The 19260-nt window shown below is 41.3% G+C and overlaps 2 protein-coding genes across 3 annotated transcripts in view; one reads left to right on the forward strand and one right to left on the reverse strand.

Moving 5' to 3' along the window:
- Positions 1–283: 283 nt before the first annotated feature.
- LOC146569707 (uncharacterized) lies at positions 284–15286 on the reverse strand. Of its 2 annotated transcripts, none has more exons than XM_085282188.1 (16): positions 14444–15286; positions 12772–12975; positions 12620–12688; positions 12441–12480; positions 9854–9999; positions 8908–9102; positions 7828–7914; positions 7522–7720; positions 7169–7392; positions 6838–7080; positions 4478–4723; positions 3899–4094; positions 3415–3620; positions 2371–2471; positions 1033–1204; positions 284–952 (listed from the first exon to the last, which is right to left on the reverse strand). In XM_085282188.1, exons 1-16 carry the CDS (start codon positions 14820–14822, stop codon positions 570–572), a joined length of 3090 nt encoding a protein of 1029 aa, XP_085138314.1. In that variant the 5' UTR covers positions 14823–15286; the 3' UTR covers positions 284–569. The 2 variants fall into 2 exon arrangements, with proteins under 2 accessions (XP_085138314.1, XP_085138313.1); XM_085282187.1 differs by having other exon boundaries at positions 12441–12483; positions 14444–15285.
- A 91-nt stretch (positions 15287–15377) lies between these two features.
- otud7a (OTU deubiquitinase 7A) overlaps positions 15378–19260 on the forward strand; it is a 46297-nt gene continuing 42414 nt past the window's right edge. The window contains exon 1 of the mRNA XM_085282189.1: positions 15378–15658. The gene's annotated coding sequence lies outside the window, so the exon portion shown is untranslated. The remainder of the gene's footprint in view (positions 15659–19260) is intronic.

The following is a 19260-nucleotide window of genomic DNA, read 5'->3' on the forward strand; positions in this document are numbered from 1 at the left end:
AGTGCAGGTTACAGTTCGACTAAATGGTGAGAGGCTGCACTGTTTCATTACATTAGGAAATATGTAAAACTAAGGTGTGGAAAACCAAAAAACATTCCTGGAGTATTTTACAGTTTGCAGAATTGTATTCAACTCTACTGATGCCACTGATAGACCAGATGACACTGATAACATTACCAGGATGACAGGGTTTAAGGCAGTTGTTTCAAGGCATTCAAACGATGTAAATTAGAAAAGATTTTCTCTTTCCAACAAACAAGTTTAACTTACAGTATATGACCAATTCACTGTTTCACAAGCACGACTTTAATATCAAGTTGAAAAAAAAAACCCATATACATTTACACAAACGTGTATGATCTGTACTGTTTCACGTGTCTAAGAATTTCCATTATACAGATACAGGCACTTCATAGAATAAATATTCACCTGAAGTCAAAAGAAACATACCAAAGAAAATTACTGCTGCGTTCTCTTTTACACATTAACTATTTTAACTTTGACTACGTGTCCGTCTTGATACTGAGCATCCCGAAACATTCCTCAATTACTCTGAGCTCTAAATGCATCTAAGAATGACTAAAACGGATGTTCTCATCCACATCCTGGTCTGCATCTGTGTCCTGCTCGTGGATGAAGCTGTAACGCCGATAAACGGATCCACCTTTGCTGGTGTACACCACATCTACCTCATCTCCGCTATCTGGCTCGGGCACGCCGTGGGGCATGTTAATGTTCGCACTACCACTCAATCTCTCATAGCTTCGTTTCCAACAAAGCCTCTTCCTAGCATGGGCTTTAACCAAGACAAATACAGCCAGAGTCAAACCAATTGCCAGCAGCAGAGCAATAGGCAAGGCAGCCGAGGTGTGCTTCAGAGTTCTGGAGGACAAACTCATATCGGTTTCCTGGATGTCTCCTGATTTAGGCTGGGGGGCCTCCACACACAGTGCTAGAAAAAACACAAAATTCCTTTAGTAAACTGTCACATCTATAAACTTTTCTTTCGCTTATGAAAGACAGCATCACTACCTGAGCGGCTGTCACAAACACAGCAATTGGTGTAATTGCCTCCAGTCTGACAGCATGGAGCACAACGGTTCTCCACAGCATGAAGAGCAGAGTCAGTGTGACAAGTCAGACAGTGGTCAGGTCCGGGGCCGTAGCAATGCCTGCATGACTTGTTGCAAGGCTTGCATGTTTCCTACAATCGAACAGTTAGATACAGACATTAGATAAAAGGTTATGCCAGAGGTTATATTATGCTCTGAAGAGAATGGAAGGCAAATAGCCCAGCCTGTTTCACCACTATCAGTTCTAACCTGACAATTCAGTATGTCAGTATTACTCACTGTTAATCCTGTTTTACTACATCCTGGTTTTGAGAGGATGTCTATGTACTTTCTTTTGTGTACTGTCACAAGCTAGTAGGCATACAGCAAACATCCGTGGTAGCTCGCTTACGAATATATGTGGCAGCCAAACTAAAATATTAATTTGGATCAGTGTTTTTTATTATTTCACTCATTTATGGTGGTGTGATCAATTAGTGTCTGTAGGCAGATTCTATGCTATCAATTTAAGCGAGAACACCTGCCATTTGCCTTTAAATACAATGGTTATGATACATAGAGTAGTACAATGACAAGACGATCATTAAATCATAACTAGGGCTGTGCGATATGACCAAAATCTCATATCCCGATATAAGAATTCTATCGTCTGATAATGATATAAATCACAAAACTGTAACATTTTCTGTAAATTCTGTGAACTTTGGGCAGCTCGACTTGCGGGAAGTGTTTCCAGCTGGGCGTCATGTAGCTGGAGTCGAGTGTTTTAACCGATGCATGAAACGATACATTTTTAGACATAAATTGTAATGCCCGCCGTTTTCTTTGTGAGTATTTATTACACGGCATGCTGCGGGGAAAGCCTGTTCTAACGTTTGAGTCTTTTAGCACCTGGCGGCTCTTTTTTTACTTCTCATCCGTAAACAATCTGCTCTTTCACGTGATTCAATTTATTTTGAAAAGTCTCAACAGGATCTTGAGCTTTATTGTGAAAGGTTTATGTGGAACATAAACAAGCGGACACGCGATGGTGTTACCGTTGTTGTTGCTAACCACAAAGCATAAAACAGGCGCTTGTCCATCTGTAGTGTGGTTATATTGAATATAAGAGAAATAGAGAACTTTAAGAAATTAATATAGCCACTACAGTGACCATCAAAACGATGAAAAATATTGCCGTAAACAGTTTATTTTGTGACACCACGAAACAAACAATAGCATAAAATGAAACGATAGACGTTTTTATATCGTCATCCAATATATATCGTCATATCGAACAGCCCTAATCATAACCCACCTCTTCAGAAAAGTACAGTCCCTCCTTACAGCGTGGATAGCACACTTTGTCCTGTAGCATGCTGCCCCAGTCACAAGTCAAGCAGCCCTGAGGAGAGGCATCTGCAAACACACATACAGGCACTGAGCAGATACCTAATGAGAAAGTGAATCCACGATATTGACAGTTTGGAAATATAAAGTACAGTCAGAAATTATTCAAGCCCCAGTTCAGGGTCAAAGGTGGTGGTGGTGGCAACCCAGTTCATCACACTGTGAGAACAAGCCAGAGTAACTGGAGAGACCCATGCAGACATCCACATATAGAAGGACTCTAGACTGGATTCAAATCCAGGACCCTGTGAGGTAACAGTCTTACCCAGCATACCACCATTTAGTATCCGAAAACCATTTACAGTCAACAGTCAGTCTACAAAATAAAAAATAAAGTAACAATTGAGGGTTTCCCCCCCCCCCATTTAATACTACTGAATGAAGCTGTGCTGCTAGATACTGTACCCAGATCACTGGAGTGCTGCTATAATGCATATTCTATTTGTCCCATGTCACCACAGGTTCTCTGGAGGTCACCAGGTTCCTAACCACCTTTAGTACCACGATCTTGCTCTCATGATTCCTCAGTTTGGGAATCGTTTGTCTACAGGAAGAGTGCTTGTTGCTCCAAATGTGCTCCCTGTAAGAATATGGATCTGTGCCTCCACACAGTCATGTCTACAAGCACTTTAGGGAGGGCTTTTGAGTTCCTTTTGCTTCCCCTTTGATTTTGTTTTCATGTGCCAATCAAGGTACAGAAACATCTCAAAGATGATTAAGAGAAAGAGAGACTCCTGAGTTAAAATGAAAGCAAATGGTCTAAATAGTTACATCAGTGTTACATTTCAGAAGGAATTTTATTTTTCTGTTTGCTGAACTGAAATTAAATGAAATGATTAGAACAAAAAGCTGTATGTAACACAGTAAAATAAATAACATGTAAAAAACATGCCTGAATGCTTAAAAATGGGTTTCTGTTGACTCACTGGTTTGACATTTCACCTCTACCTACCTATGCATGTCTGACAACTGATATGACATTTTTTGCAGATGTCGTTAGACTGATAGAAGCGGTGTGGGCAGCGTTCGACACACAGCTTGGTGCCTTTCAGCTCCAGCAGAGGAGGGGAACATGCCCTGCAAGACTCGGGCCCCGGTCCTGTACACAGCTCACAGGACTGGTGACATTTATGACACTGGGAGCCCTCCCTGTAATACCTGAAGAAATGCATAAAAAAATGGGTTAAAACATTTCCTTCATGTTTGTCAAATATGTAACTGATAAAATAAAATAAAAAGCTTTAAGAAAAAGTTACTTTGCTGCTGAAGAAGGAGAAACCACGTTACACCCTTTCTTCCTAAGAAACTTTGGTTCACTTCCAAAACAAATACTGTATTATCTCTAGTTTGGGGTCACTGAAGCATAAAGGTCTGTTTGCAGAAATTGTTTGTCTACTTGAGGTAAACATTTCACAAATAGTAACAGAGCTTTCTACCCAGTGGGACAATGGGTGACACAGAGCTGAAGGAGCCGCAGATATCCTGGAGAACACGTAAGACAATCTCTTGGTGATGCACTAGTGCAAGAGGAACACACGTGGTCACAAGGCAAACAGAGTCCCAACATCTTTCCATCAGCTTCCTGCCTTGTGGTATACGTGCCATCAGGACACGTATTAACACATGTGCTGTCTGGAAAAAAAGCATACAGCAACAGAGTTAGCACCTTAACTTGGTGGCGTACTCACTTCAGAGAAGCAACCAGTACAACTGCATAAATCTGTTTAACCTGAAATTGTCAAATAGTCTTACAAAAGCCATTATTATGAAGCCAGCTGTGAGAGCACTAAATGCAAAAGCAAAGTCTATAACTTGGGCCAAAAATTTCATTAGTGATTAAAATGAGAAAAGGCTTTTTCAAACACCTGTAGAGCTAACAGTTAAAAGATAAATGATTCAGATTTGTTTTGTCTTTGCATGATAAATCAACTTTAAAACAATCAGTTTTGTGCTGATTTTCATTTATACCACAAATCACCTCTGTGTCTGCACATAAACCTGTTGAAAATGCTCACTGTAAAGATATCTGGGGACAGCACAGGTCTGGCATTCATCGTTGCCTGGCCCCTCACACGAAAGACAGTGTCGGTGGCAACCCTTGCAGGTGAACTGGTCGTTGTGTAGGTAGGTCCCCGGTGGGCAGGCCGTATCACCCGTCACACCACACAGTAACGTGTTTGGATCCAACACGAGTCCTCTCTCGCACTGGGTGCACTCGTTGGCGTCCGGCCCGGTGCAGCTAAGGCAAGTCTGGTGGCACTCTAAATACAACCAAGCAAAGCAGATTGCAACACCTTCATGTCACATTACCACATTTACACAAGAGGGTACAATAATCATGTTTTAGAGGTGAATGGATTTCATTTTAAGCAAATAGCTTATTTCATTATCACTCAGTTGTGAGTTTAGTAATTGCTTTTGGCCATTGCATTAACCTCCCTTTGTTACACATTTTCTGTTTTATTTTATTTTTAACGCTTATTCAAGCTTTAACATTATTCAAGGTAAAGTCTAATAGAAGGTGTGAGGAAAAAATTGGATGATCTCGCTTTCAAGGTTTTTTCTTTGTGTACTTGGCGTGGACTTCTAGTGCACGCTTTATAGACTGTTCTGTGTGAGTGCCATTCTAACCACTCCATGGACCTCAAGCACAGCGCAAACATTTAACTTTCTGAGTCTAGCTAACCTAACTTTCATGTCTGTGGACATTAGTGTGTGTGGAGTCCACAGTGTTCAAACCTCAAGGCGGCACATGTGCATTTTGGGTTTTTTTATTATACTTTTACAGAGCTTGCACCATAAATTTGTCTGATTCTCTGTGGTGAGCTTTACTATATTACGCTGAGCTGTCTAAGGGAGAGAAACTTTAGCATCTCCACTGTGCTACGTGGTGTTGTCACCACTGGCCCAACTCTGGCATATTTGGCTCCTGGTGAGTTTATCCTCTTCCCCAAAATGAAAGACAAGTTGAAGGGTCACACTTCTAACGTTGTGGAGGAGATCCAGAACCGATTGCTGATATACAAATTCAAGTGGTGAGAATAGGAGCTGTATAGTGAAAAAATCAGCAGTTCCGCTGAAACGAATGTGGTGCTGCAAGCTGATCTATTTTACATTATGATCTAATTTATACAGTAGTATAGGTACGACTGTATAAACACTACAGTATAGTATAGATACTATAATACTGCAGGACTGGGAGTAAACTGCTTTTAAAAAGTCTGTGCCAGATTTTTTCCGAAACATTGCCTCCAGCACATGAAATAAACACTAAAACTAATACAAACTAAACTAAAAGGCAACATTTTCAAACAGTAAAACCAAAACTGAAAATAGCAAACCCACTCTGGAAACTAAATGAAACTCTGAAATCAAAGAATCAAATAAAAATGAATCAGAAAATACAATAATAATAACTCTGGGCTTCTTTTACATCAATTCCCTAAAAACTACGACATGGAAAGGGTCAGTTTGATCAATTACCCAGAGTATTATGCATGATTATTGCAACACATCTACATGTTAATTTATCCAACTACCGTACTTATTCAAAGGGATATCCCAGCTCTATATTACACAGATGCAAGTCCTGTGAGTCAAAGTACTTTCAGCAACACATTGTGAAAAAACATTAGAGAATATTACTTGTGGGGTTATCTTAACATTATCTTAAAAGTTCTGGTGGTGCCAGTAGTACCCCTCAGGCTCCTAGTAGATGCACCTATGGTATAAATGTGAAAATCCTATGTTGCTTTGTTCTGAAGTTATCACATTCACAAGATCTTCTGACCTTGAGGTCGAGGTCGCCGAGATTTGAAGTTTTCTGAAATTTTTAGTTAATAATTAATTAATTAAATAATAATAATAATTAAATAATTAATAATTTTATCAATTTAAAAGTCTTAGGTGGTTTCCTTCTCGAGTTATCACATTCATAAACTTGAGTGTTCGTGCCAGCCACCCGCTCCGCAAGGTGACAACCACACCCCATCAGCCTTTTACGGCTGAGGGATAAAAACAAATAACTTTGCAACACTGCAGAATTCCTGCTACTAGGAAGGTCAAATCCAAAACTCGAACAGAGGTAATATCATTGGATTTAAATGAAATGAAATTTGACAGTTGCATTTCATAGTTGCTACAGTTTCAATTTCTAAAATTTCAATTTCATCAAAATTGAATAAATATTAAAATGATTAAATGATTAAAGTGTATTTTAATCATTTTGACATCTGAATTTATGGTCTTTGAACTGACGTAGTAGCATCATGAAAACTAGAAAGAATTCTCGCTGTAGAACGGTGAAGCCGTAACAAGAAAACTCCACATATTTGGTGTTTAAAACCAAATCAAATCTGTGAATCCAGGTGCTCACCTTGACACTCCATAGCTGCAGTCTCATAGTAAGTACCAGCGGGGCAGTCCTTTGAGCATACACCTTTATAGAGCTTGGGGCTGTAGGTTGAGCAGGTCTCACAATCATCTGCTGAAGGCCCTGAACAGCTGCCACACGTAGGGTGGCACTGACCGCAGCGGCCCTCCTCCATGTCCTCATAATAGCCCACAGGACAACTAGCCTTACACTCACCGTTCAGCATCAAGTAGAGGAAACTGCACCCTGGAGGGGTGAAAAATTTATAACACAAATCTCTCACCTGTATCGAACATTATATCTTTTAAATCTGCTGACTGTGCTAATAACTCACGGAAGCAGGTCCTGTCATCTGAGCAAACTTCACAGTGGGGAGGACATCGTCTGCAGGTACCATCATCTGCAGGATACATTCCCAGCGAACAGTTGAGTCTACACATGCCACTCTCCAGGTAGTAGCCGTCAGCACAGGACAGACACTGGGATTTGATGTCATCACAGGTGAGACAGGAGCTATCACAGGCTTCACACGACCCCTCTGCTGTCTCAAAGAAACCTCTAAAGAAAAACAAAACAAAAATAACCCCAATACGGTTGGGAGAAAACAAAAGAGAAGCGAAGCACGAAGAAGATCGTGTCATCATTGCATAGCTCCGTGTTTGTTTCACCGCTTATCAAACTGCTTACTCTGGGCAATTGGACCAGCACCGGCCTTGGTGGAGAAAAAGTTTATCGGTGCCTTTGGAACAGCTGATGCAGTTATCACTGGTGTCCACACAGGCCTCACAGCTGGGAGAGCAGTCCTCACACAGCTGAGTGGCAGAGTTCGCATATGAGCCAGGTGGACACTGCTCTACGCAGGAACTGTCCTGGTCCAGGAAATATCCTGTGAAGCACAAATACACACACATCCACACTCGCACGATTGGCATCAAGAATTAACATCGCGATTAAGATAGTTTACTCTGAAAAGCTAAAAGCAGTAAATATTACCTTTAAAACAAGAAGAACAATCCAGTGCCTGTGGGCCAAAACAGGTCTTACAGGAAACATTGCACGTGTGACATTCACCATATTTCCCTGGATGGAAAAGAATATACATACAGCACACAGCTTGTTTTAACCATCCCCACCACAAGAGGGAACCATAACAAGATTTAGTGTCTCAGGCACAAATAGACTGTATAAGAAAGGGCTCTGGGCAGAAATAAACAGAAATGATTGATAATCAGGAGCTTTTGGACTATTGCATTCTGTATTCAAAAGCAAACATTAAGAAAAGGTATTGCTCTAAAACCATTCATGTTCAGTGTTGCCTAAGGATAAAACAGGCACTAGTGTTTTAAAAAAAAACAACAAAACACTAAATTGCAAATGCGCAATAACAGCTCTTGGCTCAAAGTGACAGCACTGGTCAGTTTTACAGATATGTGAATGACACCTGTGTTAAAATCGAAACCTAAGAAGTAGAATGTTTTAAATGAAGCTGTTTCCTTACAATAGCAGTATATAGCTTGGAAAAATACTTGATGGCTGAATGCGAACTGCTCCTGACGAAGCTGGCTTATCCACACGCGTAAGCAAATAATGAAACCAATGATGTGGAAATTAAAACAATCGACTTATTAACCGTATATGGCTGATAACAAGAACAATGGAGTATTGTATCCAAGTGCTGGTGACACAGACACAAAAGAGAAGGGGCTAGAGAGGTAGATGCTTGAGGCAGATGACCCCAGAGGTCCTTCAGCAGGGTTCAAGCTTGTGGGCTCAGCAGAGCAAGTATCAACTTCCTAAAGTGTCCTTGAGCAAGACGATGAATCCCTCCACATTTCTGGGACAGTGTACTGACCTCCAGTGTCACCCAAAGGAGAAAAGCAATCATTTCCACCCGAGATTCAGAGAAGTATCGTGTTACGAGTGTTATCTGCGATTCAGCTATGACCTGATATGTCATTCTGTCCTTTTGTTCGTAAATTTGTAAATCTGTAATTTACCTGGATTACAGTGGATCACATAAAACTTCTTTTTTAACCAGCCTAAGTCAGCTTTCACCGTGCTTCCTCTACTTACCATCAAAATACTGTCCCTGTGGGCAGTTAATGTGAGGACACTGTCCATGTACAGGAAAATTCCCACCAGGACAAAGGTCGCAGTCTGTTGCACGAGGTCCGTGGCATGTCTGGCACGAGCTGTGGCAAGACTGACAGCGCCACCCGCTGGAGTCGCTGAAGGTTTGCTGAGGACACTTTTTAATGCATTGTCCCTCTGACACAGACACAGAAGCACAGAGAGGGACTAATGTTATTACGACATTATTCCATTACAGCATTTCTTCTATACTGACAATCTTAAAAACATGGATGCTATAGCAGACAAAAGCACTTCTCTACATGTTCTCTTCTACTTTTTTCTGTAGAAATAAGTCAAGAGAAACCATAAGAAGTTACTTTGATTTGTAAAAACACTATTTATTCTTTAAATGGTGCTGATAAACTTATTCTCATAAGTGAGCTGTTCACTGCTGCGTAAATCCTTCTCCTTTGCCCTTATAGGATCACTCTCTCTCCAAATTCCATCTGACTGCCCAGGCACAAAACAATGACCTAGATTTTTTTTTTTTTTTTGAAACTGGACCTTGTAGCTGGAGAAGGTGGAGGCCGATTAGTGCAGCAGTGGGCTCGCCAACCTTTCTTTACTATAGTTTTGTTTCCAGGCTTTATTTACAGTCTCCAACCTTTTTCTCCCACGCCTACAGAACACAAAAACACAATCCCTTCTTCTTTGTTTGCATAAATCATACATTTGCATATCTTATGTTACAGATTTGCTTAAATGAACATGTTTTGCAAGCCAAATTAAGACTCAGAGTGCTTTCATTTGTCTTTGGTTAGTCTCAAAAACAACGTGATTAAAGAATATATTGAATATACTCTTTTAGTATGGTATGGAACATCTGCATCATTTAGTATACTGATAGTAAGGAAAGCATAGATATATGATTGTTATTTGCTTCTACCGTTGAGGAAGTAACCAGGCTGGCAGGCAAAGCAGTGCGTGTTATTCCTGCAGTCTTCACATGGTGCTGGGCAGGAGAGACAGACACGCCTGCCTCTGTCCTCATAGGTGCTCTGAGGACAATGTCTGCGACACTGGTGCCTGAAACTGTAGAGAAAGGTTCATTGAAAATCTTCCATTAGTTTCTTTAACTTGTTTGCACGTGGTGAGCAATAAGAATCCCTGGCAATTAGCAAAGTATTTTTCCTCAGTAGAACTTTTAATAGGTCAGTGACTGCATTACTTGAACTCCCTGCCACAGCTATTAAATGAAAGTAGACTCTGTTTTGCAAAGCAAACATGCTGAACAGAACTATTGTGATATCAAAAAAGCCGATGAAAAGCACCATGATCTGATGGCAGCAGAAACACAAGGTATACCGCACACAAGTGGTAATCCCAACATGCATTGTGTCAGTAAGCCGCACACCTGTAGATGAATTGTTGACTTCAGAGCAACTCATGCAGTTTAGACGAACAACAGTAAGGACAGGAAGCACAATGTAGGCTGGCTTTCTTCAAGCATATTGTGGTTCTACTTTCTTCTTAAGGCGAAAAGATAATTGGTGTTTTATTTGTAGCCCGCAGGTATGGGGTGATTTCTGTCATTAACCTATCCTATCAGTCCTTCGGGGCTTAACTGTCTTATTAAACATGAGACAGCTGCCCCAGAAACGAGCTTTAAAAAAAGTGAAGATTTGATTTGCAAAGATGTCACGCTAAAACATTAAAGAAAGAGGGACTTAGCCAAGCAGCAAATAAGCCACTAACATATGTGATGCAGCATCTTGTGTAGCCTATTCCACCACCTTCCTACATAAGGGAACCTGACCAGTGACAGCCCAACCTGCCCTTCCTACTGCGTTGCCGTGGATCTGGTGCTAAGATGTGGGGGTTGTTTGAAGAGGAACAGCTGGAGGCGCCACGATGCATCCATCAAGTGGTTCACAATAGCAGCTGGTACAAACCAGGCCCCATTTCTTGCCAGGAAAAACTACTCTGCTTTAAAATCTGCAGGATGTTTAAGAATCCCCCTGTGCAAACACCAGGCTATCCATTCCAGAAGAGCACATTTGCATTTCCAACGCAACTTCTGTTTAGGTCTTTTACTCCTGGACTTTGTTAGTAAGGAAGAAAATATACTGCAGCTAGTCTCAGAAAAGAGAAAGCCCCGGGAAATGAAGGATTTAAATTATAGTGAGAATGAATCACAGCAATTTTTGGTTTTGCTGCACTTCTTTGGTTCCTTGGGGAGGAAAGTAAATGCCAATAAATACCAAACATCCATCATGCTGTGATTTCTTTTAAAAGGCGGCGTTTAATGCAAGAGTAACACTGGACTCACTGATTCATGGTTATGCCAAAGCTGTCGAACTTTAACATTTTTCACTACCAGCAAAATCTCAAAAGGAGGAATTTCTTTTAGTGCTCGAAACTGTCACAATCTGTCGCAGTGTGGCTGTTTTTCCAATTTATAATAGCTCCCTGCTGGATTATATTTATTTTATTTTTGTCTGCTACACATGTAGATATATAATAGCTATAACAACATAAAATGCTAAGATGAACAGTCATATTGAATCTCTAAAACCATACTTTTAAAGAAAACTACACAAGCAGATGCAGAAAAATAGACTATCCCAATAAACCTGTGTAGCATCCACAAAAGCAGGTGCTGTATTTTCTTGCAGCTCTTCCATCTCTACTTGTTTTTCTCTACTCCTTACACATAAGAACACTTTGTTAAGTCTCTTCTGAGCTCAAAACCAAGGCTCAGGTAACAGCGTATGATTCTGAATGGAAGGTAACCTGATTCACACGATTCCAGGAGGCCTAAACTCGAGGGAGGAGTGCACAATTGGGGGGTCTGTTCTGGCTCTATAACTTGTGTTACACACTGCGTCCAATTGATAAGCTGGTGTAAACAGGAATATAGATGCAATTTTCTGTAGAGGCAAGAAAGCTAAGCATATTCTGATAAGCAATTTGTGAAATGGTTGGCCATATAATGCCTCACAGTGCATGTAGATTTACAAGACCCGTTTTTTGTTGTTGTTGTTTTTTTTCCTGCAAAGCAATACCATTGAATGTAAAAAACAATTACAGGGTCATTGTGAGGTTAATTGCTTCTTGGCAGCATATTTAATCTCCATAAAAAAAGAAAAACTGTTTGAAAAATCATAAAGCATAGCATGCAAAAGCATAACTGTTCCATGCCGGATAAACAAATAACTAAGTCGAGTTTTCTCATTTTACTATTTGCAACATTTCAGACCTTTTGAACTCAAATTTATAAGCGTAAACTGATTAACTAATTTTAAAACTGTTAAAAATCAGAAAAGAAATTACAAAAAATAATGATTTCAATTTTTTGTGTTTTTTATTAATAATTACTAATATTCAAACTAATAGAAAATACCTGTCAAATCCATAAACAATGAAAAGATAATTGCCAATTGACGCTGTTGTCTGTGGATGATTTCAGAGCAGAACAGGAGGAAAACACAGTTATCAAAATATAATAATAAGGTAAGAAAAAAAACACTCACAGAAAGTAACCTTCAACACAGCTGCTACAGATCTCTGGGTCTTCTGGGAACAGAGGAGAAAAGGTAATTAATTAGCATTCATAGGGAGAAACAAACTGCATTGTGCTCCTTTATCAGCGTTTTAATATACATCGCTAAACAGTAATGGTGTGTGGGCCTCATACAGAAAGCATGTTTACCTGTGTAACATGTTTTGCAGCCAATTTCACAGTCAATGCACTCTCCTGTATCAGGGTCCTGCACCTGCCCTGAAACACAGAGGTCCAGAATACTGAATGCCTCTCTGTTAGGCAAAGATATCGCCTCCACAAAAACTCTGTTTTGCACTTACCTATGCCGCAGAGTGCTGTTTGGCAGACCCCATTGTGAAGTTTGTAATGTCCTCGACACTTGGCACATATGTTGCCATCTGTGCACAGTTCACAATTGGCTATGCAGGGCAGGCAGGCATAGTGACCCCTGTCAGGATAGAATCCCCGTGGGCAGTGTGTCCGACAGCGACCTTGGTGGAGGAAACGTTCCTGTCCGTCTTCATCTGAGGAGGAAGAGGAGGTCACGGAGGAGCTGTTAGCATACTCTATTTTCCCTTATCATAAAAATGCTGTTTGCCGTATTCTGAGAGTGAAAAACATTCAGATTCTCCTAATAAATACAGAGGTAAGTTTTAATCTTTTCTTCATCTGACAGCCAGTCGGATGAAGGAAAGTTAAAAAGACACTGCAACTGTGTAAAAGTAAGTGCCTAATGAAAGATGAGGATTGCTGAGGGAATCTGTGGCAACTGCTGGGAGGTGCTGGATTCAGAGATTTCACATGCATATTTAATAAAAACAGAGAATAGCGGCAGGCGAATGGAAGGCATAAAGATCATTATAAACTGACTGCAGACAGCAACAGTGCCAGATCACTTGTGGACTGATGCTCCAACTAATATAAACACTGGCAATTAGCGGGAGACCAGAGATCAGAGCTGTAAGCAGAGACAGCCTTGTGTTGGCCCTCATGATTAATGCTCTGCCACCTGCCACTAGCCTAGCAAGGCACCTGTGGCACCTGAGGCATCTCTGAGAGCAGCCGAGTTACAGCATTGTCTCATCTGCTCAGCGCCACACAGAAGACGTGTGAGACAGGGAGGAGAGCGGCTGCAAGCTGCTGCCTCTCTTATCCTTCCACTTCCCTCAATCACAGCATGATCAGAAAAATATGGCACATGACAACCAAGCATAGGTCCACCCAGCAACAATGTATAGTAAGAGAATCAGTAGTGTGTGTTCAAGGGAGGGAGAGTGTGAGGGAAGGAGGGACAGAGTTGCAGCTTTTGCAGGTTGAGCCTAGTCAACAGCAACAGCACTACTTCCAGCTCTTCCAGATATTTTTTCCCTGTTCTGATTAACAAAGGCCTCTTTCTGACACGATCACATTACACCGTGAAAACTCGGGTGAAAAACGATCATACATTCATACATTCAACCCTTCCCTATTTCAGAGGTAGCCAGCAAGTCCTACAGCCAGCCTCTCTGATTGTTTAACAAGAGTAAATGGTAAACCAGAGCTGAATGCTCCTCATCGAACAAAAGCCTTTTTTAAAGAGCTGGGTAATCATTAAATAGACTAGTAAAAAAAAAAAAAAAACTGGATTACTGAGTCGTCAACAGGTCTTTGTCATAATCTGGTATAGGTGTGGTAAAATAATAACAAATTATAATAAAATCCTTTAAAAAAAACAATTATATGAACAATGGCATGCAAATTTAGTGCTCTCATGTCCTCATTTCATAGGTACTGTGTTGGATCTTTTTGCCAATGATGATGAAAACTTAAGTTATTGTCACATAAGATACACGACTTTAAAAAAATCCGTGGGTATATCAAATGCACTGCAAGCTAGTGTGTGTGGAAAATGTAATAGATATTTAATAAAAATCGCCTTTTTTTCATTTGAGAAAGCCATCAACAACAGCCCTATATTCACCGCGTTATACGTGCTAAGAAAATCCTACTCACAAACTCCACAGGTAGTGCATTCAAACAGCTCGTGTCCGTAGCACTCGGAGCAGGTGGGATGACACAGGACACACTGGTTCTTCAGCATAAACTGGCCACTCGGACAGGGCGACGAGGGTTTACATCCAGTAAATCCAACGCAGAAGACCAGGAGAATGACAAACGCGACGGAAGACCTCATGGCTGTGCCCGAGGACTTTCGGTTGAAAGTGAGAAAGACGGCAAACAGTGAGGACTGTCTCCAAAGACGCAGTGTCCGTGCGGCAGGTAAAGCTGGCGGATCGATATGGGGACTCGGTGTGAGGCACCAGCCCAGAGATAACTTGCTGGACCAGTTCAAGTGAAACACTGGACAATGAGAATGGACCGCGGTGAGCATTTAGTCAACGAGCCAAAGAAAATGAGAAAACACCCAGTCTCTGTGAGTCACGATAGATAGATAGATAAATAATTTCCCCAGCACTGGAATGTAGATCCCAAACCAAACGTCTACCTGTTAGGTACGTCTATTAAAATAACACCTTGGTGAATTTGTTTCTTGTAGAAACTCGAGATTTTGCCTGTGTATGACAGAACTTTAAAGAAAAATGAAAAAAAAAAAAAGATTAAAAAAAAAAAAAGATTTCCTAACCTATTGTCTAACCCATTAGCCCAGAGGTCTACTTCACCACCACCATCGTCACCTAATTTGACATCAGTAATAAACATTATGTAGACTGATCCCCCTTTTTCTATCTTATTTTTTGTTTTAAAGTAATTAAAACATAACATTTAGAAGCCTTGTGAAATGTATGGCAGATTTATATATCCACGGGTGTTCCTAATAAAGTGGTAAATGAGTGCAGCAGTCTTCAGTGTGCTTTTAATCTCAGGAGAATAGCTTTGCAGTCACTGGAGTTTCGTACAGGCTGTGATTACGCTGGCTTTTCATTTCTTTCCTTCTTTTTTTTTCTTTATTGGTTCATGCACAGCGGCCTCTGGCGGCCAAATGATGGACGCGCATGCGAGGGCGTGTGCAAAAAAGGGCTCGTCAGAGGCAGACGTCACGCGGCTACTGGAGGAGGCGTGGCTTGGTTCTGCTGCAGCGGAGAGAAACATGACATGGGGATGAGCGAGAGAGAGGGAGTGAGTGACACAGCCTGATAGGAATAAACGGCTCGTCAGAGGTCTGGACTCCAAACGCTATGATGGGGAGCCATGACTGAAGGCAGAACGGTAAGAGACACGGATGGTTTCATCTCCTTTTACATGTACGTCTATGCTGTATTTCGCACACACGGCGCGACACGTAGATTTGGTAGTGAGCACAAAAGGCTGCCACTGCAGACAGGTGCACCTGCCTTTATGGGAGTACGTGCCTCGATGCATTCAACTTCAGCTCCTGTGCGAATACCTTTAATTTTTCTTTGGACGAAGACAAACGCACCGAGGCCACATATTTCCTCGACGGTCTGGGATGCTGTAAACATGGACCTCAATGCTTAGTCACAGACCTTTGTGATGTAGCAATATAATATAGGCTTCATCCGAGGCAGCTGGGTATATATGTTTGCAGCCTAGCCTTAAATCACTTTTTAAAATAAAATAAAATAAATATCCTATTAGGTTTATGAGGCTGTGAAACCGTGAAGGTTATAATATGTATATTTTCTGAGTATTCCAGACATGGGATATTAATCATTCCAATGTTTTTTTTTCTTTTTTCTTTTGGAGGGCCAGGTGGCTTTACATGGAGATGGTGGTAAAATGCATAACGGCTGGTTGTTTTATATTAAATCACAGCAATCTCACTTTCAGCTGAAGCCAAACAATAAGTGCAAACACCACTGCCTCTTTCATTCTGGTGCCTGTATGCTTCTCTTATTGTTGGCCTGGTTGACAAAACCTACCAGCTCTGCCTGCCTGTAAAGATAGTGAGGCCACTGATTCATTGCTGTGGTATTTTTAAAACACATTCACGTCCTCTGACAAAGACCTACATAATAACACCTCTTCTATCACTAATTATATTTGAGCTAGTTGCAACGCTGGTGTAATAAACACCACATAAATATGCAAGATTAGATTTCCGATCAAGTCAACTTTGCTGTCTTAACTTTGCCTCCTAGTCAGGTCTTTACTGCCGGGTTTTAAATTGTTTGCTTAGGTTTGTGAGTCGGGCTGCTGACAGCAGGCGGGTGTGATTTGGAGATAGCTTGAATAGTCGAGGGTAGAGCTACAAAGCTTGGGCCCGTGGCTGCAAGACCAGGCCAGGCCAGGCCAATGCCAGCTCCGTGGAGGGCTTCTGTGCAGCAGGGCACTGGGGAGAGGGCACTTGGCACCTGATCAGTTACCACAGTGAATTCTGTTCCTGTCAGTGGCATTTATCTACAGAAAAGCAGAGCAGAGATGACGGCTGTTGTTGAACTCAGTTGGGCTTTCATGTCACCGAGGCAGTGCCGCTTTATCAAACTGCTCTTCGGCTGATACAGAATGACACCTCCTTGCAAACATCGGTGCCAGTTCCACTACCTACTCGAAAACCTCAGCAGAGAAATTCCCTTCACAACGCATCACTATGGAAAAAAAACCCAACAACATTAGATGCATAATAAATGCAACATTTCAGATATTCAGCATTTTACAGCATTTCATGCATATTTTGCATCAGAAACAAGTTCTAATTAAAGTGTTTCTACACTGGTATTAATGTACACAATCAAAAAATATAGATGGGAAGAAGAATCCATCTCCGTGCTTGATGCCCCAAAGTTTAGTGCTTTAGAGGAGATGAAATGAGTCAAGTGCCCATGGTAATCATGGCCAATCACTGACTGCGTAGCTCTGAAGTGGGGCCTGTTCTTCAGACATCTCTACAGGTGGGGAGGCAGTGTTAAGTGGTCTGTCTGCAGGCAGAGGGAGGTCAGCTAGAGGCCAAAGATGCAGGCAGAGGGGCTTCTTTCACACATCAGCATAGCAGGTAGTGGTTAGCTTTCCAGCCACTGCGCTCTGGTCCAGTGTGAGGCCTTTTTTCTTGAGGCCCTAATTCAGCACACTGTTGAATTTGCGTATGAATGAAAATATGACGTGTACCTCCAAATTACAGATCACCTGTCTCATAAAGCTCCAATAAATCCCTGCACAAGTATTTCCTTTCATACTGCGGTAAAGGCTTCATTCACAGAAGTGTTGTAATAAGATTATTGTGGAAATCCTTTATTGTAGTTTCTATATTTGTCCACGTATACTAGAAAGGGCTTGTGTTTTACAGTTTCGAGTTTTTGATGTCTGAATAACTTTAGAGCTACGTATAAGCTTGCAACCAAAATCCAAAGGGGAGCAACGCAACCTTAAGGTTCCTTAAAAATTCTGTCGTGACGAAGCGCTGACATTTTTGTGTCGTTTTTGTTTAAAGTGATAAGCTGAGACACATGCCAATCAAGCAAACACTCCCACAAAGATGGCCCTCTTTCACCTTTTATGTTGTCGAAATGAATCATTTGTCAGTCGATTAACAGGGACGGCATCCACAAGCCAAGTTTAAATGAAAAGCATTTAAATTCAGAGAATTTCAGAGCTTTCCTTTTAATGTCGAATAATGTTTAATACAGTCAGCTTTCCATGAGCGACTTAAGGTATTTTCCCCATTGTCTTCACTTTTTAATCTGATGTTTAATTTAGAAAACAACCTCTGAAACTCACTCTACTTCCTTTTATTAGCCACTTAAGAAACAACTTCTTGAATCTACCAGGTTTCAACAGATGGTTCGATATGATGTTTGCTCAAACGCAACCTGTAAGAAAGAGGGCTCAGCTGAGACAGGGGGCAACAGGAACTGGATTTTAGGCTGTAGCAAGGAGACGTATGCGTGTGAACACGTTTGTGTCTGCTCCTCCTGCACCTAATTGCATTTGTGTTGCTTGGCTTGTCTGGTGCTGAGTCTGGGAGCAGGGTGCTGCTGGAGACGTCTGCCATTGAAACATTCCCCCCTCAAGGCCTAGTGGGCACAGCCATCCCCTGTCTTGCCTCGAATCAGCAGGGGAGCAGTTTCTAAATCAAACAGAACACTGTTGCACAGGATACCCTTGGTGACTCAATTTAGATTCATGCAGGCCCACAGCGTAGGTCATTTCCATTCATTCCGAGAAATAGGTCAGGCTTCTTTTTCTCCTGCAAATTCCAGCTGTATTTGGTAGAAACTCTGTGTTTCTCCATTTTGTCACATATTAAAAGGCAAACGCACTCACGGGTACGGGTAGAGAGAAGCAGCCGTGCTGTATTTGACTGTAGTCTTCACGTCATTCATTTTCTTAAGTAGAGAAAGAAAACGCTACCCTGTCTATCACTGTCACTGCCCTGTCTTTCCTCTTTGCTTGTTAAGCCAACGAATATATCATTGAATGTTTGACGAAACCCATTCACGGACCAATCAGGAGCCAGTTCAAAAATGTCTGAGAGAAATCGACTGTGTCAGGAATAACTAGTTTTTGTTTACTTATGAACGTTTTCGCTGAACATGTTGATGTCCCCCTACATTTATAGTCACATAGCTGCAGATACTATACATTCATAATTTCACAAGAATCTGTGGTGGGAGGTGTGCTTTGATCATTTCCCTGCAGCTGGTTTCCTCCCACCAGCTTTTGGTGCATCTTTTTACATACTCTAGCTGCGTGGTCTGGACTCCATGTGAGGTCACAGTACGTGTAGGCTGGGGTCACGGAGCATTTTTTTAAAAGATGGTTTAATTGTTTCCCGTACAAAGAAGGAGTAGTGCTTCAATTTGTGCAGTTTATTTGAATTCAATTATACTTTTGAAAATACTGTGCTCGCTTTA

Source organism: Mchenga conophoros, linkage group LG7 (genome assembly GCF_057382185.1).
Source record: "Mchenga conophoros isolate Kocher_MC1m ecotype Shallow Benthic linkage group LG7, M_conophoros_male_GT1.1, whole genome shotgun sequence".
Lineage (NCBI taxonomy): Eukaryota > Metazoa > Chordata > Actinopteri > Cichliformes > Cichlidae > Mchenga > Mchenga conophoros.

Excerpts from the sequence above, each read along its gene's own strand:
- LOC146569707 (XM_085282187.1), bottom strand. The coding sequence starts at position 14,822 with ATGCTCACCGCGGTCCATTCTCATTGTCCAGTGTTTCACTTGAACTGG. Across the intron at positions 12,484-12,619 it reads CTGCAAAACATGTTACACAG|AAGACCCAGAGATCTGTAGC; the intron begins GTAAACATGCTT and ends CTCTGTTCCCAG. Across the intron at positions 4,095-4,477 it reads TGTCCCCAGATATCTTTACA|ACAGCACATGTGTTAATACG; the intron begins GTGAGCATTTTC and ends CTTTTTTTCCAG.